General features: G+C 47.7%; 1 protein-coding gene across 1 annotated transcript in view; it reads right to left on the reverse strand.

Annotated features, from left to right (window-relative positions):
* Nucleotides 1-9,880: 9,880 nt before the first annotated feature.
* SLC26A9 (solute carrier family 26 member 9) overlaps nucleotides 9,881-20,394 on the reverse strand; it is a 21,256-nt gene continuing 10,742 nt past the window's right edge. The window contains exons 12-20 of the mRNA XM_006159265.1: nucleotides 18,992-19,098; nucleotides 18,181-18,250; nucleotides 17,957-18,049; nucleotides 17,709-17,822; nucleotides 16,861-17,142; nucleotides 15,833-15,887; nucleotides 14,514-14,659; nucleotides 11,085-11,156; nucleotides 9,881-9,928 (exon numbers count right to left, since the gene is read on the reverse strand). Coding sequence (XP_006159327.1) covers nucleotides 9,881-9,928; nucleotides 11,085-11,156; nucleotides 14,514-14,659; nucleotides 15,833-15,887; nucleotides 16,861-17,142; nucleotides 17,709-17,822; nucleotides 17,957-18,049; nucleotides 18,181-18,250; nucleotides 18,992-19,098 — 987 coding nt within the window. The remainder of the gene's footprint in view (nucleotides 9,929-11,084; nucleotides 11,157-14,513; nucleotides 14,660-15,832; nucleotides 15,888-16,860; nucleotides 17,143-17,708; nucleotides 17,823-17,956; nucleotides 18,050-18,180; nucleotides 18,251-18,991; nucleotides 19,099-20,394) is intronic.

The following is a 20,394-nucleotide window of genomic DNA, read 5'->3' on the forward strand; positions in this document are numbered from 1 at the left end:
GCCTTAGCCCCACCTCATCCCAATCATGGCCAATCATCACTTGGCTGGGGCGGCGGGACAGCCAATCGACGGGACGGCTCCGCCCCGGCTCCGCAAGGCCTTTCCGGGGTTGTGGTTTCTCGCCTGGTGCCGGGCTTCAGTAGGGCAGAGGTGAGGATGGGCTCCAGGAGGGGCAGGTCTCGGCCGCACTCGATCTGCTTTGGGATCCACGCTCACCGTTTTCTATATGACAACAAAAGGGGGAAAGCAAAATAGAATAGGCGAAGATAATTAAATAGATCATACTCTGTGCCTTCTAAACCGAACGTGACCGCCATTCCTCAGTTTCCGTGGGCGAGCTCTCCAGGCATTTGGGTTGATTTCATCTGGAATTTGGGACAGGGTTGCTCTATCTATCAATATAGCTTTGAGGTGCCAGCCAGGAGGGTTTGCTTCTGTTTAGGAATCTTGTTCAAAGTGTTTTGGGTATTAATGTTAATACAACATTTTTGCAACTCTAGGCAAATACTCTAAGAATGAAGATTTTTTTTTTTTTAAAGAAAGTACTGTAAAAATATTTAAGAGAATTTTGATGTATGAATAATTTTGATGGGGCAAGTCGGTGACCCAGTGGTCATCCTAGACTTGGTGTGTTAAAAAACAGTATGGAGGAGCAGTGTGAAGAAGAGGCGAGAGCGACCCGGGACTGACCAAAGCCTGTGCACCTGCATCCCCTGTGTCCAGCGCCAACGTTCCGCTGTCGTCACCACCATGCCCAAGAGAAAGGCTGAAGGGAATGCTAAAGGAGATAAAGCCGAGGTGGAGGACGAACCACAGAGAAGGCTGCAAGGTTGTCTGCGAAACCTGCTCCTCCAAAGCCAGAGTCCAAGTCTAATAAGGCCCCTGCAAAGAAGGGAGAGAAGGTACCCAAAGGAAAAAAGGGGAAAGCCGATGCTGATGAGGGTAGGAATAACCCCGAAGAAAATGGAGATGCCTAAGCAGACCAGGCACAGAAAGCAGAAGGTGCTGGTGATGCCAAGTGAAGTGTGTGCATTTGTGTAACTGTGTACTTGTGGTGACTGTATAGTCTGAAATACTATTTTTTATCAAGTTTTATAAAAATGCAGAATTTTGTTTTACCTTGTTTTAAAGCTATGTTGTTAGCACACAGAATACTTCATTGTTGTGTTTTGGGGAAGGGGCGTTTGTCACTAATAGAATGTCTCTGAAGTGGATTGATTTGGACATCTTTCCCTTCTAGTTTTGAGAGACTTCCTCTTGGCTCCTGAGAGGAGGGATTCCCTGACACACAGCCACCTTGGCACAGATGCCTTGTGGTGTGGAAAACTGAACATCTGCTTTTATGTCCTCTGGCAATCTGGACTTTCCAATGACATTGAGATGTCATCGTTCAAAAGAGCAGCAGTTCCTTTTCTATGTTGTTTGATCTTCAGGTTGATAATTCTGCCATTTTCATTTCCCGGAAGTCAGACTCAGCTTGTGAAAAGTTATTAAACAAATGTGAAATGTCAACCCTCTCTCTAACTTTCCCTGTTCAGAGCATCAAATGAAGACTTCATTGGCTTTTGTAGTGGCTTTCTGATTTGGGTAGTCCATTGAAGAAGGGAGGTTGAAAGTTGTTGTATACTATTAACAATTATCTGCCCATGCCCTGCCTGAAATACCATGATTGTTTATGAAAAGTATCTTTAATAAAACTGGATACAATTTGGCTTGGGGAAAAAAAACAGTATGGGTACATATGTGTGGGTGCTCAAATCCCAAAGGGATGGAGAAATGGAGAAGGGATTGCTGCATGACCTCACCTCATTAAGAGATGCTTTCTCCCTCTCCCTCTCTCTCTCTGGTCAGCACATGCACCTGCTGGCAATTTAAAAATAAGTAATTAAAGATAAACTTTGAAAAAAATTTTTGATGTATTTAATAACTATTCAGAGTAGAGGATCATTCTTGAAAAAAGAATAAAGACTCTCCTATGACAGATATAAGAGTCTTGAACTCATAAGAAACTTTTCCTTCCAGTTTCTTGGTGCAATTTCAATGGAAAACACTCACATTTTAGAATTCTCAAGAAAAATCCAGTAGGTTCTATACTGCGAATAAGGCTATATAGCTACTTGTGATCAGAGATAGAGTCACACTTCTTGTGCCTACCCGACCTCATGGGAGGAGTACTCTGTCTTAACCCTTCCACTAATCCTACTTTAAAACAAAGCTATAATAATGTAATTACTTTTCAATAACAGCTTAAAAATCAATATCCTGCAATGAATACCTTACAGATATAGAAAACTGTAAATGATAATAATGAACATTTCTGGATTCAACACCTGCTTAAGATCTAGAACATTAAAAATAGAGTTAAAGGGACCAGCAAGTGGCATGGTGGTTAAGGTGCTGGACTCTCACATGACTGACTGTGGTTTGAGTCCTGGACATGGGATCTTGCTTTCTGACTTTCTTTTGTTCTCTCTCTTTTATCTCTGTCTCTCTCTGGTGAGCATATGTGCCCTATAGCAAATTAAAATAAATAAATAAATAAGTAAATAAAATTAAATAAATAATTCTTTAGTTAAAAAATATAATTAAAAATGTAAAAATATGGAGCTGGCCCCATGGCCAGGTGGTTAAAGGAGATGGATCCCACATGGCTAACTACATGGTTTTAGTCCTGGACCAGCAACTTGAAAAATGCCAGGTGTGTGTGCCTGCATGCTCCAAATCCCAACAAGATGGAGAAATGGAGGAGAAGGGATTGTGGTGTGACCATCCCCCACTGGGGGGTACTTTCTTCCTCTACCTCTCTATCTCTCTATCTCTTTGGTGAGTGCATGCACCTCTATGGCAAAAAAAAAAAAAAGTGTAGAAGTGTGAACATTGACAGTCTTTTTTAAATAAAAAGTAGCTTAATTTAAACTAAACATAAAATTTTTATAATTATAAATTGTTATACATTTATATCTTTGCAAATTATTTGGAAAATACAGGAAAGTGTAAAGAAAAAAAAATCAGGTACTATCCTAATATCCAGAGCTAATCACTCAATATATTGAACTTTACTGGAACTTATTTGTCTTATCTATCTATCTGATTGTTGTTTGTGAAGCCATGTCATCTCTCTACCCCCCAATCCTGTCCTCTTCCTTGCCTCCGGTGGCCATTCTTCTGTGCCTCTGCTTCTATGAGATTATCGCCTTTAGTTTCCACATCTGAGTGAGAACATGTAGTATTTCTCTTTCTGTGCCGGGCTTATTTCACTTAACGTAATGTCTTCCAGCCTTACCCATGTTATTTGAAATGACAAGATGATATTCTTCTTAATGGTTAAACATTGGGTCGTTGTTCCCCTATGAGTGATGAGTCATTGGAGTCTTGCTGCTTTCAAGATTTTTCGCCTTGTTTTTGATTTCCAGCATTTTCACTGTGCTGTGTCTGCTGGTGGGTGATTTTGCCTTTATCCTACTTGGGGTTCATTGCTTGTGCTGGGTGCATAGGTTATTATTTTTAATAAATTTGGGAAATTGTTAGCCATTATTTCTTCAAAAACATTTCTTTTTCCTTCTGGTACATCTGCTATATGTATGTTGTTGGACTTAATGGTGTCTTACATTTCTCTAAGGCTCTGTTCGTTTTTCCTCACCTCTCTTTGACTTCCATGGTCTTTACCAGTCTGCTTTCAAGGTCACCGATTCTTTCTCTGGCTAGTTTAAATCTACTGTTGAATAACCATAGTGTAGTTTTTATTTTATTTTTTAAAGTTTCAGTTATAAATGTTCAATTTCAGAATTTCCATTAAAAATAATTTTATCTTCTTATTGACATTCTCTGTTTGATGCAACATTGTCATTATATTTTCCTTTACTTCTTTGGTCATGCCTTTTTTTTTTTTTTTTTTTTTTAAGTTCTGTCAGCTATTTATAATGACCACTAGGAAGTCTGTCAGTTAAATTTGACATCTGGTTGCTCTCACAGGCAGTTTCTGTTGTTTCCATGTTGTCTGGTGCTTTGGCCATAGTTTCTTGGTTTTCTTTTCTTTCTTTCTCCCTTTCTTTCTCTCTTTCTTTCTTTCTTTCTTTCTTTCTTTCTTTCTTTCTTTCTTCTTCTTTTTTTTTTTGTAAACTAAACATTTTAGGTAACATATTGTAGAAATCTGGCTACTGGTCTTGGCCTTCTCTTCCCAGGGATTTTTATTATTTCTCTATTTGTTCAGTGGCTAGAGGAGTCATTTTAGTAAAGTCTTTCTCTCCCCCACAGCATTAAGTCACTGGTGCTCCTCATCAGGGAGGCAGTTTTTGGTATTCTTGCAGTCAGGGGAGGGGAAGGACACGGCATTTGACCCATAACAACCAGAAAGCCTCTGTAATGATCTGGTTACCTATCTCTCGATGTATCAACCATCTTCATTGGTATGAACTCAATTCATGCTTTTAATGGTTTAAAATTCATTGTTATATTTAATTATTTTAGTACTCAAATTGTCTCCTGTTTGGCTAGTGGAAGCCGTTCAGTCTGGTCATGGGGAAAGTCGTGATCTATTTTTCTATGCAAAAATGTGTTGCGACTTTCTCAGTGACCCAATAATTCCTGTGACCTTGTGTCTTGCATTTATTAAAAAAAAAAATCCCTTATGCTTTCTGGCTTAAAGATGTTCCAGACTGATCTTGGACCAGTACCTCCTGACCAGTACCTCCCTGACCCAGCTCTCCAATCAGCCATTTCTCCAAGGACTTTTAGAGAGGAAGTTCTAGAGGTTCAGAGGTTCTAGAGGTTCTAGATGTGCTTGTTGCTACTGGTGTCTTTGCTTATTGGTACTGTCATCACTCAGCATTAGGAAATACATCTGTGTGTATACACACACACATAAATCCACGCATACAAATCCACATGCATAGATGAATGTACTTGTACATGTACATATGCACATAAACAGGCACCGAACGGACTTTTTTTCAGAAATTATGGAGAGAATGGATGAAAAAGGAGGGCTCTTCCTTACAGTGGGAAGCTGATGGCAAATGCAGTGAGGGTGCTAGAGTTGGAGAATCATTTTGGATCCCTCATGAAATTGGTAGGATCAGACAAGAATTGTCAATGGATGCTCAGTCAAATGGGAAATTTTAATGTGCAGCAGACTGTTTGCATGCATTAAAGTGTGTCCTCACTATTACTTGCCAGGGAGGAAAGAAAAAAAAAACAACAACAAAAAACCAGAACTATTAGTTGTTGGAAAAGTCATGACGTGTTTTTCCATGTTTTTCTATCAACAAGTATCATGTCTTTCCTGACAACTCATATAAGTAAATATGCAGAGGAGAGTTTGGGCAATACCTTGAATGAGTAATCAAAATTAATTTCACCTAGGAGAGACTGAGGGCATCATGTGCTTCCAGAAATGATAAGCAGAGTAGGACAGAGTATACCCTGTGGAGAACTCTGAGAGAGAACACAAAGCCTCAATGTAATCATGAGGAATTATCAGATAAGTGCAAACCAAGGGATATACTAATATATAGTGAAGAAGATGGGTGACCCATGATCTTTAAGAATGTCAGTGTTGTCAAAGACAAAGACAAACTGTGGACATATTCTAGATTACAGGTCATGAAAGAGATTTAACAACTAAATTCAATACCTGACCCTAGATTGGATTCTGTGTTGGAGAGAAAAAGACTTCATTAGGTCAACTGACAATTGGCATATGGATGATATATTAGATAAAAGTATTATGTCAATGTAAATTCGTTGAGTTGAGAACTACTGAGGTTATGTAAGAGACCACCTCTAAGGAAATGTGTACTGAAATATAATAGGGCTGAAAGACCTTATCCTCAAATAGTTCAGAAAACACAAATTTGAGTGCCTCTGTAGTGTAGCAGTAACATCTGTTCAAGAGAATCCGGATCCCACATGGTGACTGTGGTTCAACTTCCTGGCCTAGTCAGCCTGAAACACACCAGGCATGCAAATGCCCCAAATCAGGTGAGCTGGAGGACTAGAGGAAGGAGATTATGGCTTGAGTAGACCCTGTGGAGTGAGCTTCTCTCTCTTTCTTTTATGCATGTGCTCTATCATGAATAAAGAAGAGAAATTATCTATATCCATAGAGAGAAAGAAAAATATAAAATGAGAAAGTAAATGATAAAATGGAGTAAAATATTAACAGTAAGAGAAATGGAATAAAGAGCATATGTTTCTTATGCTATATGTGTGTGTGCTACGGGGCATGTGCACTTGCCAGAGAGCTACAGAGAGAGAGGGAGAGGAGAAAGTACCCTCCAAGGGGGAATGGTTATGCCATCGTCCCTTTTCCATCTCTACCTCCTTTCAGGATTCTGGGCACACACCCACAATGCATCTGGCATGTTACTCAAGCCACCAGGTCTGGGACTCTGCTACACAGTTGACCAGGTGGGATCCAGCTGCCTTAACTACCAGGTCATAGAGTTGGCCCAAGATTATTTAATCATTTTTTTTAAGAATTATGTAATTTAATTAATTTATTTATTCATTTATTTATTTTAGAGAGATTTTTGTTATGGGGGCACACACGCTTGCCAGAGAAACAGAAAGTGAAAAATCACCCCCCAGGGTGGATGGCCACTCCTCAAGCCCTTCTCCTTCATTCTTCTCTTGGGATCTTGGGCGCACACACACATGCGCCTTACATGAGTTTTAAACCGCTGGATCCAGGGACTTGAAGTCCTGGTCCCTATTATTATTAATTTTTAATTTGACTAGAGAGAAACAGAAAGAGAGAGGGGAGGGGAAAGTGAGAAAACTGCTAGGTCCAGGACTCAAACTGTGTTCGACCATGTGGGAGTCCAGCGCCTTAATCACCATGCCCCCTGCTGGCCCCAAGATTAGCAAATCTTTAATAAATGTCATTTGGGAATGCACTGATTCTCAGCAGTGTTTCCTCCTCCTCCTTCATTTGTTTCTCCCTATTCTAGTGCTCTTCACCTCTGTGTTCCCACATTTCTGCCCTGCCCACTATTCACCTCCCTTCCTTCTCTGCTTTGTTCTGTCTCTTTCTGCTTCATCCTATATGTGTCTCCATCATGCCCTTGCTCCTTGTTTTTCTGTGATTCTTTAATATCCTTCCCTCCTACTGGCAGTAAACAGAGTTGGGGGTCAGCTGGGCCTGTTGGACATTTGAGTCTTACAGCCTTGCTTGCCTTGCATTGTCTCTCAACGGGGGGAGGGAGAGGTGGGATTAGATTGTGTGCTCCCCAAACTAAGGATTCTGAAGGCCGTGCTGAGCACTGATGGGACTGGCCCTTAGTAGATATCTCATGTATGTGAGAGAATTAGTGAGGGAAGGGTATGCAGAAGAGATGACAGCACATGAGTGTCCTTTAGAGCCCCCAAAGTCCACGGTCACCTGGATTCTGGTCCTGGCCACGGGGGTCCCTCAGCTTGGTCCTCTCTCCCCAGTGTCTGCTTCAGCTCGATCATGGAACTTTATTCATCCCCAGGAGTGGGAGCTAGAACCCAGAGAAGAGGCGAGAGACTCCTGGAGAAACCTCAGGTCCTCATCACTACCCCTCAGGACAGCGCGAAGCATGGCCAGCTATCCTTGAAAGTGACTTGTGTTGCCTCTCTGCAAAGCCACCAAAACAAGTGCATTTGTTCACTTTTCAAAACCACTTTATTACCAAAACGAACAAAAAGAGAATGGCAGTTAAATTAAATAAATTACACAAATATGTATCTCAAGAGAAGATTCCCTGTCCTCTTGGGAATCATATCATCACAGATGAGTATCACTAAGAACATTCAAAACATTGAAATTCTGGATTTTTTGCCACCTTGCCCTCGTCTTCCTGCATCAGTCATGTCCAGGAGAGTGGTCCATGGGAATTTATGTTCTGTCCAAAATATTCCAACAGTACAGTTTTCTTCAATGTCTTTCCTTGCTCTGTGTGTTCCTCATCATCCCTTCTCTCTCATGGGCTCTGTGAGTGCTTCTACCTTGGACACATTTGGAGAGCCTTCCTTCAGCCCCAACTCCAGGCCACTGTGAGTCACAATATCCTCAGTTCTGGAGCTGGTGTGGGGGTTAATGGCCACTTCATCAAGTGTTCAGGGGATCTAGACACTTAGTTCAAAGGGGGACTCTTGACTTAGGATGTCGTAAGGCTTTGACCTTGCCCTGCCTTCTGTGTCTGAGCTGTACTTGGAAGGAGGTGGAGTAGGAGAGAGTGAGTTGTCATTGGCTAAGGTGCTTGTCCTCTCGGAATTTGGCACTTCAGTGCTGGGTACGGTGAATCCCAGATAACATTGTCTTCTGCCTTCCAAGTTTTGAGTTCCCTTGGCACCCAGATGGCATAATGAATCCACAGAGAAGCAATGCTCGTGAGCCAAGAATGTGCAGGCTCCTTGCCAGAACCCTGTTCTTTAACTCTAAGAAGACTTGCTGGTGGACCAGCTCACTCGACACGCAGACACACAGTACAGGACAGGCCGCAGTCAGGCGCTGGGATGTGTTCCCAGGCTGGGCCAGCCCAACTTGTTGGGGCAGCAATTATTTGGTTGAAGGAGCTTGGGAGAAGCAGTGAGAAGAGGCCAGATGTCTTCCCATGCACTGTCATAATGTTTTACAAAACATTTGCCCATGAAACCTATTTATTTTCAAGTTGACGGTGGGGTTCCTCTAGTGACCTCCTTCTACACATGGAGAATGTAACCCCTAATTTCATCTTTTCTAGAAGAAGATAGCCTCAGTTTCTGAGGTTGTTAAACGAACTCTTGAGAAGGAAGCCCCCACCCAGGTCAGCCCTTCTCCATGCTCTGTAGCCAGCTGGGGATGCAGTGGGGCCCTGGAGGATGTCCTCCCTTGCCTGGCAGCCAGGTCCCATCATGGCTCCAGACCACAGGCTGGTAAGGGAGTGTTACAATGCTTGGCTCTTTGCCAAGTGAAAGATAGGCAGAGTTCTCAAGGGACGGCATCTCCCTAATGGGTCCTGCAGCTTATCTTGGGCTGACACAGCACACCCCTCCTTCTCCAAGTCTTTGGTACAAGAGGGATTCCCAAAGATTTTGTTCTGAGTAACTGGCATCTGGAGCTAGGTTGCCAGAGGATCCGGTCAGCTACCCGTTGTCCCCCTCTGTGTTCCTATCCTGCCTCAAGTAAAAGGGAACACTCTTGAGGGCAGAGGGAGTGAGAATGTTTCAGGAGGCTGAGACAGCTACCTTGGTAGGCTGCCCCTGGGGAAGTAGCTCTGGTGCTCCGGAGGGCCTGGCCACTGCCTAGGCTCGAGTCTGATGTGCCAATTAGCAATGGAGTCTTGGCAGCCTTGGGGTAAGGAGGAAGGGAGACAGTCACCAAGGCATAGACTCCTGGGTTATTGTCACTGGGCTGCAGAGCTATTGAGGACAGAGTTGGGGCAGCTGGCAACGACAAGCCATGGAGTCTAACTAAGCTCATCCTTGTGTCTTGGGACAGCCCAGCACCATCAGGAACCAAGCCATGCAGGCCCTGAGATGTTTTCTGAAGCTTGCACACCATGTCGGCCTAGCTGGCTTATCTTTCTGTTCTTGCCTCACTCAACATCTGCAAGTCAAGGTGTCCCTTGGCTGCCACAGGCAGGGCAGGTGGGCAAGGTGGAAAGAGTAGGAAGCTTGCTCCTTGTTGGCTGACCCTGGGACCAGGGCAGGGGTGAGGAGGTGGGCTTGCCAGACTCCCACCCCTGTAAGAGCAGACTCTGGTGCTGAGATTGGCTCTTTCTAGCGGACAGGGAGGGAAGGAGGAGGAGAGAGGAGAAGGAGTCCTCGTGGAGGCACTCTCCTCTCCCCAGCACTCCCTGTGATCCTGGGCTCATCCTTCGGGGAGGTCCCAGGTGCCTGGTACTCTGGAGGCAGGATGGGGACCAGCAGGCCCTCACAGGGCAGTTAAGGTCTCTGTGTGGAACATGCTCCCAAACACCTCCTGCACAGGAAGGAAGGGAGAGGTTAGCTTTGTTGGGATCAGAGTGGCTGCAACCAACAGGTGGTCCTATGGGCCCTGGGATGGAAGGAGGCATTGTGAGTGTGTGTGTGTGTGTGTGCATGTGTGTGAACAGGGAGAGCATGGCCAACCTAAGTGGTGAACTTGGACTGCAGAGACTGGAGAAGGTGCTGTCCCCAGTGTGTTGTGTGACCTTCCACTTGTTCCTCTTTCTATTTAGCTTCATTTTCACTCTGTAAAATGACAATCTAGACAAAACAAGCTCTCAGGGCTTTTCTCACTTTGTAAGTTATTTTGGTCCCACCAAGGTTTTTCCAGAATGGGCCAGAGATCCCAAGAGGGCACAGAAATCAGCCTGCCCAATCTCTGTGGCTCTGGCTTTATGTTCTAATGTCTCCATGTACCATCAGCAAACTCAGAGCATGAGACTCAAACTCAAAGAAACAATAGGAAGAGGCATGGAGATGTTCTTCTTCGCCAATACCAAGCCAGATTTCCCTAAACCTGGTCATCTGTTTTCTTTTAATTCAGGGTGTTGGCATAGTGCAAATTTTCATGGGCCCTCTGGGGTTAGTTCTTTAGACCTATCCACATACAATAATAATCCTTTCGCACCTTTAGAATCCATCTGATTCCATCAGAATGTACGTTTGCCAAGGGCAGGAGTCTTTTGTTTTGCTCATTGCCCTTGGCCTGCCCTGGAACTCTGCAGGACAAGCAGTAGGTGCTCTGTAAATACCTGCTGAGTATTTGAAAGGACAGAGGACTCCTCCACGAATTTTGTGAGGTAGATGGTATAGGTGTAACCCACATTTCTCTATGTCACCGAAGACAGAAACTGGGGCCCAGGGGTGTGATGCGGCCTGCTAAGACCATGCGGCTGATGTGTTGGAGAGTTAAGAATAGATATTCATTTTCTAGGACTTAGTCCAGAGTCTCTCCCTTCCCATAATGCCTTTCCGGGACTGAGAAGAGTTAAGATCTGCTATTAAAAGAAAGATGAAGATGAAACTTCGTGACCTTCCAGCTCTGGCCTGGAGATAAGAGAGCTCAGTGAACACCTGGTACTTGAGGGGCATCTCCTCTCTTGCCCTCCCCACCACTCTCGCCCACCCTGAGAGCCCACCCTCTAACTCACCTGCTCTAGGTCCCAGTAGCCTGGGCTGTCATCCTCCGAATCCGACAAGGAGACCTCAGGGTCCCCTGGAGCCTGGAGGGGGAGAAGCCAATGCAGAATGAGCTCCAGTAACTGAACAGCAAAGGCCAGGGCATGGCGGCAGGGGAAGGAGGCATGGCAGGCTCTGGGCTGGTGCCGTGTGTCCTGACACAGACCTTGCCCTCTCACCCCTCTCAAAATATAACACAGCTTACACTGGAAGGTACACAGCAGGGTCTGCCCTCCTTTAGAGGCAAGGAAGGTTTACCTAGTTTAAAAAAATGACTGGCTTGATTAAACCTTGAGGAATTTGTTTCCTCCCTCTGGGAATCTGTTTCTCATCTTTAATGGGAGGATAATCAAACTCATATCACGGACCTTCTCCCTCACCATGTCGTTGAAAAGCTATGAGTGTGTGTGTGTAATTTGTACTTAGCAATATGTTCTGTAACAGGTAAATGTACAAGGGGACTTCAGGGACCAGCAGTTGGTGTAATGGCTATGTAGCTGGACTCCCATGTAGTCAACCGTGATTCGAGTCCCGGACCCGGTGGCTTAAACTCACGCCAGGTGTGTGTGTGTGTGCGTGCCCAAGATCCCGAGAGGAGAATGGAAGAGAAGGGATTGTGGCATGGCTATTCCCCCTGGGGGGTGATTTCTCGCTTTCTGTCTCTCTGTCTCTCTCTGTCTTTCTGGCGAGTGCACATGCCCTACAGCAAAAACCTCTCAAAAAAGAAAAAAAGAAAGAAAGAAAAAAAAAGAAAAGAAAAGAATAAAACAAGGGGACTTCAAAAAGTTGGGGGGGCAGGTGGGGTGGTGTTTAGGGGTGCTGGACTCCCACATGGTTGACCACGGTTCAAGTCCTGGACCTGGAGGCTTGCTTTCTCACTTTCTCTCTCCTTTCTCCTCTCTCCTTTCTCCTCTCTCCTCTCCCTCTCTTTCTCTCTCTCTCTCTCTCACACTCTGTCTTTTTTTTAAAAAGTTGCGGTGAGGCTGAATGATAGCCCAGCAGTAATGCAATACTCTGACAGGCTGACCCACATGGGAAGGTTCTGGACCTTTAGAATCTATCTGATTCCATCAGAATATACGTTTGCCAAGGGCAGGAGTCTTTTGTTTTACTCATTGCCCTTGGCCTGCCCTGGAACTCTGCAGGACAAGCAGTAGGTGCTCTGTAAATACCTGCCGAATTAATGACCCCACGAATTTTTTGAGGTAGATGGTACAAGTGTAACCCACATTTCTCTATGTCACAGAAGGCAAAGACTGGGGCCCAGGGTGTGATGTGGCCTGCCAGGATCCCTTGGTCGATGCAGGAGAGTTGAGAATGTGTCTGGAGACTTCCCTGAGTATACCAAGCGTGTGTGTGCCCATGAACCAGGGCTGGGGGAGGCTGGGATAGATTATCATGTGGGACCCTGTTAGGGGTGCTGCATCTCTAATTCTGTTTCTCTCTGCTTCTCTTCCTCATGGAGGAAATAAATAAACTTTTTAAAAAGTTACTAGAAAGTGGAATTGAAGTATTATTCTGGTGCAAAAATTTTTGAAATCTATGTGTGTTTTTTTGTTTGATTGTTTGTAGAGATTTTTGCTATAGGGTATGTGCACTCACCAGAGAGATAGAGAGAAACAGAAAGACAGAAAGCAAGAAATCACCCCCCAGGGGGGATGACCATGCTATAATCCCTTCTCTTCCAATCTCCTCTCAAAATTTTGGGCATTCATGTACATGCCACTGACATGAGTTTCAAGCTGCTGGGTCTGGGACTTGAACCACAGTCAACTACGTGGGAGTCCAGTGACCTAAAAATGACACCATCTGCTGGTTCCAATGTATAGTTTTTTTTGTAATGAGCATTTTTCATGAACTTTTAGAAGACCACTTGTATAAAATAATTTATGATATATAAATATCCATATCATATATAATGATACATATAGCATATACAATGATATAAAATGGTATATATAATGATACATATGATATGTAATTACATTATAATGCACTCATTTATGAATGCATAAATAAGAAATTAGACATATGAACTATAAAGAACAGGACTCTGGCCGTGCAATAGCAGGTAATGCAGATTCACCCAGAACGGCCCTCGCTCTGCTCTGTGGAGAAGGTTCAGGAGGCAGAAAGCCGGCTGCCCCCTGGAGTCTGCCTGTAAGAGTGGCAGGCCAGAGCCAGAGCTGTGTTTTCCCGGGCAGTCTTTCAACACTCAGAACAGATGGCTTCACCTTTATCAGGCTCAAGGTAAAGAGCAAATTGTTGCTCTTGGGCCAGAAAAGCCTTTCTTATGAGCCACAGAGGGCAGGGGGGCTTTCTACTGAGGGCTGAGCATCAACAGAGCTGGGAGGCCAAGACCTAGGGTTTGTGGAGGAGATGAGAGGTCGTTGGGGAGGTATGGGCAGGGACCCCAGTGGGGTGAGACTTTTCTGACTCCTCAGCTCTCTGGAGTGCTAGACAGTGTTATTTGTAGCTCATTTTCATGCCATGGCTGAACTAGTAAATTAAATGTCAGGAAGCTGAGACAAAGCTCAGATCCAGCCTCTTCATCCATCATGGGTCAGAATCCCAAGCTCTGCTAAATTGAAACAGGCATGTTTACTCCCTTCCACCTTTTCCCACAACCTCTTTAAAAAAGAGCAAAGGAGGGACCAGCAGTCAGTGTAATGGCTATGTTGCTGGACTCCCCTGTAGTCGACCGAGGTTCGAGTCCAAGATCCTGTGCTTAAACTCACGCCAGGTGCGTGTGCGTGTGTGCCCAAGATCCCGAGAGGAGAATGGAGGAGAAGGGATTGTGGCGTGGCCATCCCCCCAGGGGATAATTTTTCGCTTTCTATCTCTCTGTCTTTCTGGCGAGTGCACGTGCCCTATAGCGAAAACCTCTCCAAGAAAAGAAAGAAAGAAAAAAAAAAGAGCAAAGGAGGAGGTGGGCAAGCAATGCCCAGAAATATGTTGTGTGTTGGGTGCTTGTGTGGTGAGGAAGTTCATATTAATAAACCTGATGGTGTGTGTGCATGTGTGCCCCAAATCCTGATAGGATGGAGAAATGAAGAAGGGATTGTGGCACCACCACACTCCACAGTGTTAGTGTGTGTGTGTGTGTGTGTGTGTGTGTGTGTGTGTGCTTTCTTTCTCTCTCTCTGGTGAGCTCACATATTCCCTGGGGGGGAAATGCTTTCAAGTGGCATAAAAAATAGAATTATTATTTATGTGAAAATACGAATGGAGGAGAAAGCTTGTGAGGTGAGCGATATTAGCTGGTGGTGCCCATTCTCCAGAAAGTTAAATGGCAGAATTGGGTTGGAACCTGAACCTTCTCCTGCGTTCTTTCTAACACCCTTTGGTCCTGCTATGGCAGTGTCCTGGGGCCTAGGGCTCCCCAGGTGCAGGGACCTTACCCTTTGTAAGCTGTGTCCCCGGGCCACTTCCCTGGCAGTAGCGCAGGCAAACAGGACTGCATCATGTATGCTGGGGAAGACATGGCTGCGCTCTAGACAGCCGTCCTCGAAGACGCCTCCATGGCTGATGTCATTGTACACCTGGGCTAGAAGGAGGAAAGGTCACCTTCAGGAAGGTAATAGCCAGTGTGGATAACAGCTACGGGCGGGGGAGGAGGGCGACTCCAAGGGCAGGGGGAAGACAGAGAGGTGGGGTGTGTGCTCTCGCTGCATCCAAGGAATAGGGCGTCGGCATTGCAATAGCCGTTCTGGACGGCAGAGGGCAACGTGAGCTTGAGGATGCCTCACCCCAGGGCAGCAGGAAGCAGTTTGATTTAGTGAGTTAGTACTTTGTGGAAATTCAGGAGGGAAAGACTAAAACATCTGGGAGGAGATCACTGCCTGGTTTTCCCACTAATGGCCCATCCTTCCTCTTGTTTGCCTAGATCTTTCCTGCAACTTCCAGTGTATGGTGGAACCCTCACTCCTTCTAAATCCTAGAGATGGTGTCCTGAGGGAGCATCCAGGGAGGGTGGGAGGAATGCACTGATTCTGACCCTGGAGCATATTACAGTGGGTCATTGCCAATGTGGATTCTTCCCCTGAATGGGGTCTCTGCAGAACCTGGGAGATGCAGCCCTGCTGGAAGGGATCTGACCCTCTGCAGGAGGCTGGGCGTGTGTGTGTGTGCCCCTTCACATCCTCTCGCACATCTGTGTGCTTTTGCTGTGTGCACTTGGCATCCTTGCAGTTTGCAAATGTACTAACAGTGTGAATCTCCACTGCCCTGAGGCCACATCCTTGGGTCTCTGTACATACACCCTTTGGAGTTCGTGTGCATATAAAACTGTACCTGTATGTCTCCTGGGTAGTCAGGGTGTGTGTGTGTTGTGTCTACAGAGACACATGGACTTTCAGACTGGAGAGAATCTCAAATTCATCTAGCCAAGCCCTGCTTTTTACATAGGTAGATATAGACCCCTAGACAGATAAGGTGACTTGGCCAAGGATACGTGGTGAGTTAGTGATGGGCAGATTAGAATCCTTGCTGTCCTTCCTCGACTTCACGATCTTCTGTTCTACCATGGAGACCCTGGGATATTTACAATCTGGACAGTCTCTTTTGACTAGTATCAGAAACTCTTAGAAGCAGGCAGTTGTGGAGGGGAATGTTGGGGTGGTCTAATTTCCAGCCCCCTAATTGTTCAGCACCCCCCTAACCGGTTCCTACCCCACTTTCTTGCCAACCTTTCAGTCCCCGAATGCCCCCCTTTTCTTACCATGGACGTTCACCAAGAAGACCTTCACACCAATCTTCCCATAGGTGGAGCTCAGCTAGAGGGTTGGGGAGGGTGTTGGGGTCAGGAGACAAAAGGAAAGGAATGTTCTGCGCGGGCCTTGCACGTTACTCACAGATGTACTTCAGAGGGGAAATCAAACAAATAAGCAACCCCGAGTGCCCTGGCAGCTACAGATAAAAATAGCAACAAGTACACACTTCTCCCTGGAGAGTCGCTCTCAGCGCCTCTGGGGCGGAAGTGGGACTTTACCAATGCAGCGGGCACTTCAAGTCACCATGGCCCCCTCTTATGTGGTCAGATCTTTTCTTTCAAAAACTTAGACCTCCCCCACACCCGACACCACCCTGTTCCCAACTTCATGGCTTCAGGCAGGAGCTGCAGGGGAGGACCGGGACTCGGGGAGGCTGGAGCCACAGTCAAGGGGGCCTGGACTCCAGCTGCAAGCTTCGGGGTGGGCCTTCTTCACACCCAGCTGATGGTGAAGTTCACCCAGATCAGCGTGTTCACTCCCCATGTGCCCCGTCTGGGCCATCTCTGAGGTGTGCAGAGGCCCAGCCATCGGAGGCGGCCACTGATGGTATCAGCTAGATACCTTCACTTGAGGTGCTGCATGTTTGGCCCAAGGATGGGGGACACCAATGTCACCTCTCCTAGGTTAGCCAGAGTGCATCCTGGGATGGGGGAGCTTAGAACAAGAACCGGGGACCCAGCTGGGTCTACTTGGAGCACTGAGAGAGGGTCCCTGGTGGGCTGAGAGGGAACCTGGGCGCCTCAGCCAGGGCAGGTGGCCCGGTGCACTCTGAAGCCCTGGTAGCCCGCTCCAGCCTTTCCTGTCAGGCTGCCTGGGCCTGCTCTGCAGAGAGCACCCTGTCCTGGTCCTGTCCAGGGAAAGAAGGAGCTTTAGCCTCCAGGATGAGCTTCCCCGTCAGCCTGCTGAAATGAGGACTCCAGGGAAGGGGAGTGTGGGAGAGCAGGAGCAGGGCATCCCCTCTCCCTGAGGGCCTCACCTTGGCCAAGGCTTTGATGCCCATCAGGTCCACAAAGCTGACTCCGCCCATGTCGAGGATGAGGGTGTGGAAGGTGATGAAGGGAGGGACGCTGGCCAGCATGTCGCTGGGCTCAGCGGGATGCTCGGCAGAGGTCGGGGGCTCACGCTGTGCAGCTGGGGAGGTGTCAGGGCTGAGGGTGATGTAGGACACGCTGGCACCATTGGCGGGTGTCTGGTTGTTGTTGGGGTCTGTCGGGGAGGCATTCTCGAAGTCCTGCTGGAGCTCCTGCAGGGAGACAGTCTGGAGGGGTAGGGTGAGTGGGGAGGGTCAGGGACCTTCGGACTGAACCAGCCTTTGCTGCAGCTGAAGCTGGAGAAAGGCGGAGGCAGGCAGAGGTGCCTACCTCAACCTGTGGCAGAAGAGGCCTCTCCAAAGCCCCTTGCTTAGGCAGGGCCTGTAAGCTCATGCCCTTACAATCCAGTCCAAGTGGAAGGACCCTTTTCAGAGTGGCATTGAAGTTCCGGCCCACTCTGCTCTGGGGGAGTCCCCTGGAGACAACTGACCTCCTTTCTGCATGGCCTGGGACTGCCCACCCCTCTCCAGGGCTCCCACCCACCCAGCCTTGCTAGCTCCGGGTACCCCAGGAAATTCACTGCTGCTCCCGTCTGGGATTGTTCATAAGTCTGTGGGTTGTGTCCTATTTTAGCCAGAAGATGGAGAGGGGCCGTTACCCCAGGAGTGCCCAGTGGCCATGAGGCAGTGTTTACAGCCTCTGTCTCCAGGGTGCTAGGTGAGAGGGTGACACTGGGGTGTAGATCAGAACCATAGGTAGCAGGGCTCAGGGGCTGTTCTTCGCCTCAGTTCACCTTGGTTTTCATGAAGAGAGACTTCCTCTGCTGTGTGGGCATCGCCCTCCTCTTCTCCTGCTTCCTCAGGCACTTCTGCTTGGCTAGCAGTACTTTCTGGGGGTCCAGGCCGGTCTGCAGGGAGGCAGCCAACAGCGACCTTGACCTCCGCCCTCTGTGGGGTGCCTCCTCTCAGCTCCCAGCCCCCAACCGCTTTCATCTCCTGCTCCCTCTCTTCCGCACTCTGGTCACCCAGGACTGAGCCTTACCTTGGCGATGACCTTCTGCCTGAAGATCTCTGAGTTGGCAAAGTAGATTGGGGAGCAATAGGTGACGATTTTAACCCCCTCGATTTCCTGGGCCTGGGACAGAGAGGCTGAGCTCAGGCTGCAGACATGTCTTCATTGACTTTTTATTTACTTATTTTTTTCAAACCCTCGTCTCCTTGGTGTGGGGCAGAGTAAAGAGGATAGCCCTAGGCCTGGGTACCCACCTGGCTGTAGGTCTTGGGGTTCACATAAAGGTCAGTGTCCACAACCTGGGCCAGGGCATACCCGTTCCGACTGGATGAAGAAAGAGAAGAGCGTAAAGGAATGCTAACAGCACACGGGCCTGCGGGACGCCAGGGTGGGGCCGGGGTGGGGTTGGGGGACAACAGGGTCCTGTCCTCCCCAGACTTGTCGTGCTTGTCTTTTTGACACCGGAGCTAGGTGCCTGGTGGCCTGAGATTAGACTAGAACCAGGGGGCTGACAGGCAGACACGTGCCACAGCTCCCAGCTCTGTCAGGGGACAGAGGAGTGTGGGTACACAAGGTGACATCGCTTCCTGGTCCTGAGTCCTTAAGAAGAGAAAACAGGTCTCCCCAACATTCAGCATCACCCCGCCCTGGCTGGGTCCCTGTCCCTGTGGTACCCTTGAACTATCGAGTCTGTTTGTAGGACAAATACAGCGTCTGTCCTCTGTCCTAGGGTGAGTACCATTTGGTCTGGGGTTCTGGCAGTGCCTGTGGAAAGGTGTGGGTCTCACGTACCTGAGTTCTACCTTCTCTGCCCCACCCCCTTCTCCTGCTACCCCCAGCTGTCTGAAACCAAACTGGTTTCCTCTGGGGCTTGCAGAATATGGGAACTCCGATGGCCCAGTCTGTGCTCACAGTCCTGGCTGGGTCGGGCTCTCCCTGGGCCTGGTAGTACCCTCAGTGCCAGGCCCAGAAGGTGGAGGTCACAGTGGGCTATTCAGGCCTCCGCGTGGGATGGGCTGGCCCAGGGGCTCTCTTGTGCCTGGGAGGTTGGAGGCTATTACTTACAACTGGGTCTGGAAGACCACAACCAGGATGGAGAAGGCAACACCCACCGCCACGCCATATGGCAGACTCAGGAAGAAGGAGGAGAGGAAGCTCACCACCCAGACACACTGTGAGGAGAGAGATGTCAAAAGCAGGTCTGGGGAGAAGACTATCTCTTCCAGGAAGTCTTCCTGAATTAACCAAGGCCATTCTCTGCCAGCGCAACCTTAGACCCGCCTTCCCCTCTCATTGCAATTTTGTCAGTGTTCTGTGTTCTCAGGCTTTGGTTACATGTGCCTATCTCCCTTGGATTGAGTGCGGTGGCTTGGTCTTGTCTATGCTTTTCATAGAGGCCCAGCACACACAGGCAGGCAGCTGGCACAATGAGAGCATGCATCTCAGTCAGATATAGTCTCCGAGAAGCACGTGAGCCTTGGTGTCCGAGTTCACAGGGAAGATAACAGTAGAAGTGCTCATTTCATGGGGGGATTAAATATGGGGTGGAAGAGCCCTAGCCCAGTGACGGGCATTTGATGGCTGGTCAGTAAATGTGCATTCCTTTCTGTCTAGCCACAGGCCACATACGCCCCAGCAGGTACTCAGCCAACGATGCCTCCTGACCTGGCACTCAGGGCCTGGTTGTGTGGGTGGGGCGGACTTAGATGAAGTCTTGGTAGTTGCCCCCATGGCCTCTTAGGGACCCTCAGATTCCTCAGAGGGGTGTAAACCTGCCCAGACTCCCAGAGAGAATTGTCATGAAGACACATGTGGAAAGCATACGTGAATGTAAGGGTACTGTAGTCCCACAGGGAGATTGTGGGCATGTGGGCTGGGAATTGGGGCACCATTTTCCCCCTTAGACTCATCAAGTCCTCATGGGGGTACCCCGGATAGACCACTCCCTACTTTGGCTTCCAGGCTTTCTTTCCTTCCCTGAACCCCATGGGGGTGCCTGCCTTCCTAGGAGACAGTATAGTTTAGGGCTTTGGTGCCCAAGACCTGGGGCTCCAGTCTCGACTCTACCCCTTGCGACCTCTGTGTCCTTGATGGTTTCCTGAGCCCCTCTGCACCAGGGCTTCATCCTCCTTAGGGGAGGTGAGGGGATCCTCTCTCAGACGTTGTGGCGGGGCTTACGTGGAGAGGACACACCGTCATCAGTACACACAGCCTTTGTCGCCATTGTCCCGCGGAAGAGGCAGCGGCGTGTGTGACTAACCACGCAAGGAGTGACGTGTGCAGAATGTTTACGGCCACTGGGTGCTTTCCCATTGTGATCTTATTTAATCCTCAGAACCAGAGGGTGACACAGCCGTGACTATTGTCCTCATTTACAGATGAGGAAACAGAGCCCCAGAGAGGTCGGGTAACTTGCTCAAGAACTGGTTCTCTGGCTTGATGTTCTAGGCTTTAAAAAAAAAAAAAAA

The sequence above is a fragment of the Tupaia chinensis genome, unplaced genomic scaffold (genome assembly GCF_000334495.1).
Source record: "Tupaia chinensis unplaced genomic scaffold, TupChi_1.0 Scaffold000627_1, whole genome shotgun sequence".
NCBI lineage: Eukaryota > Metazoa > Chordata > Mammalia > Scandentia > Tupaiidae > Tupaia > Tupaia belangeri.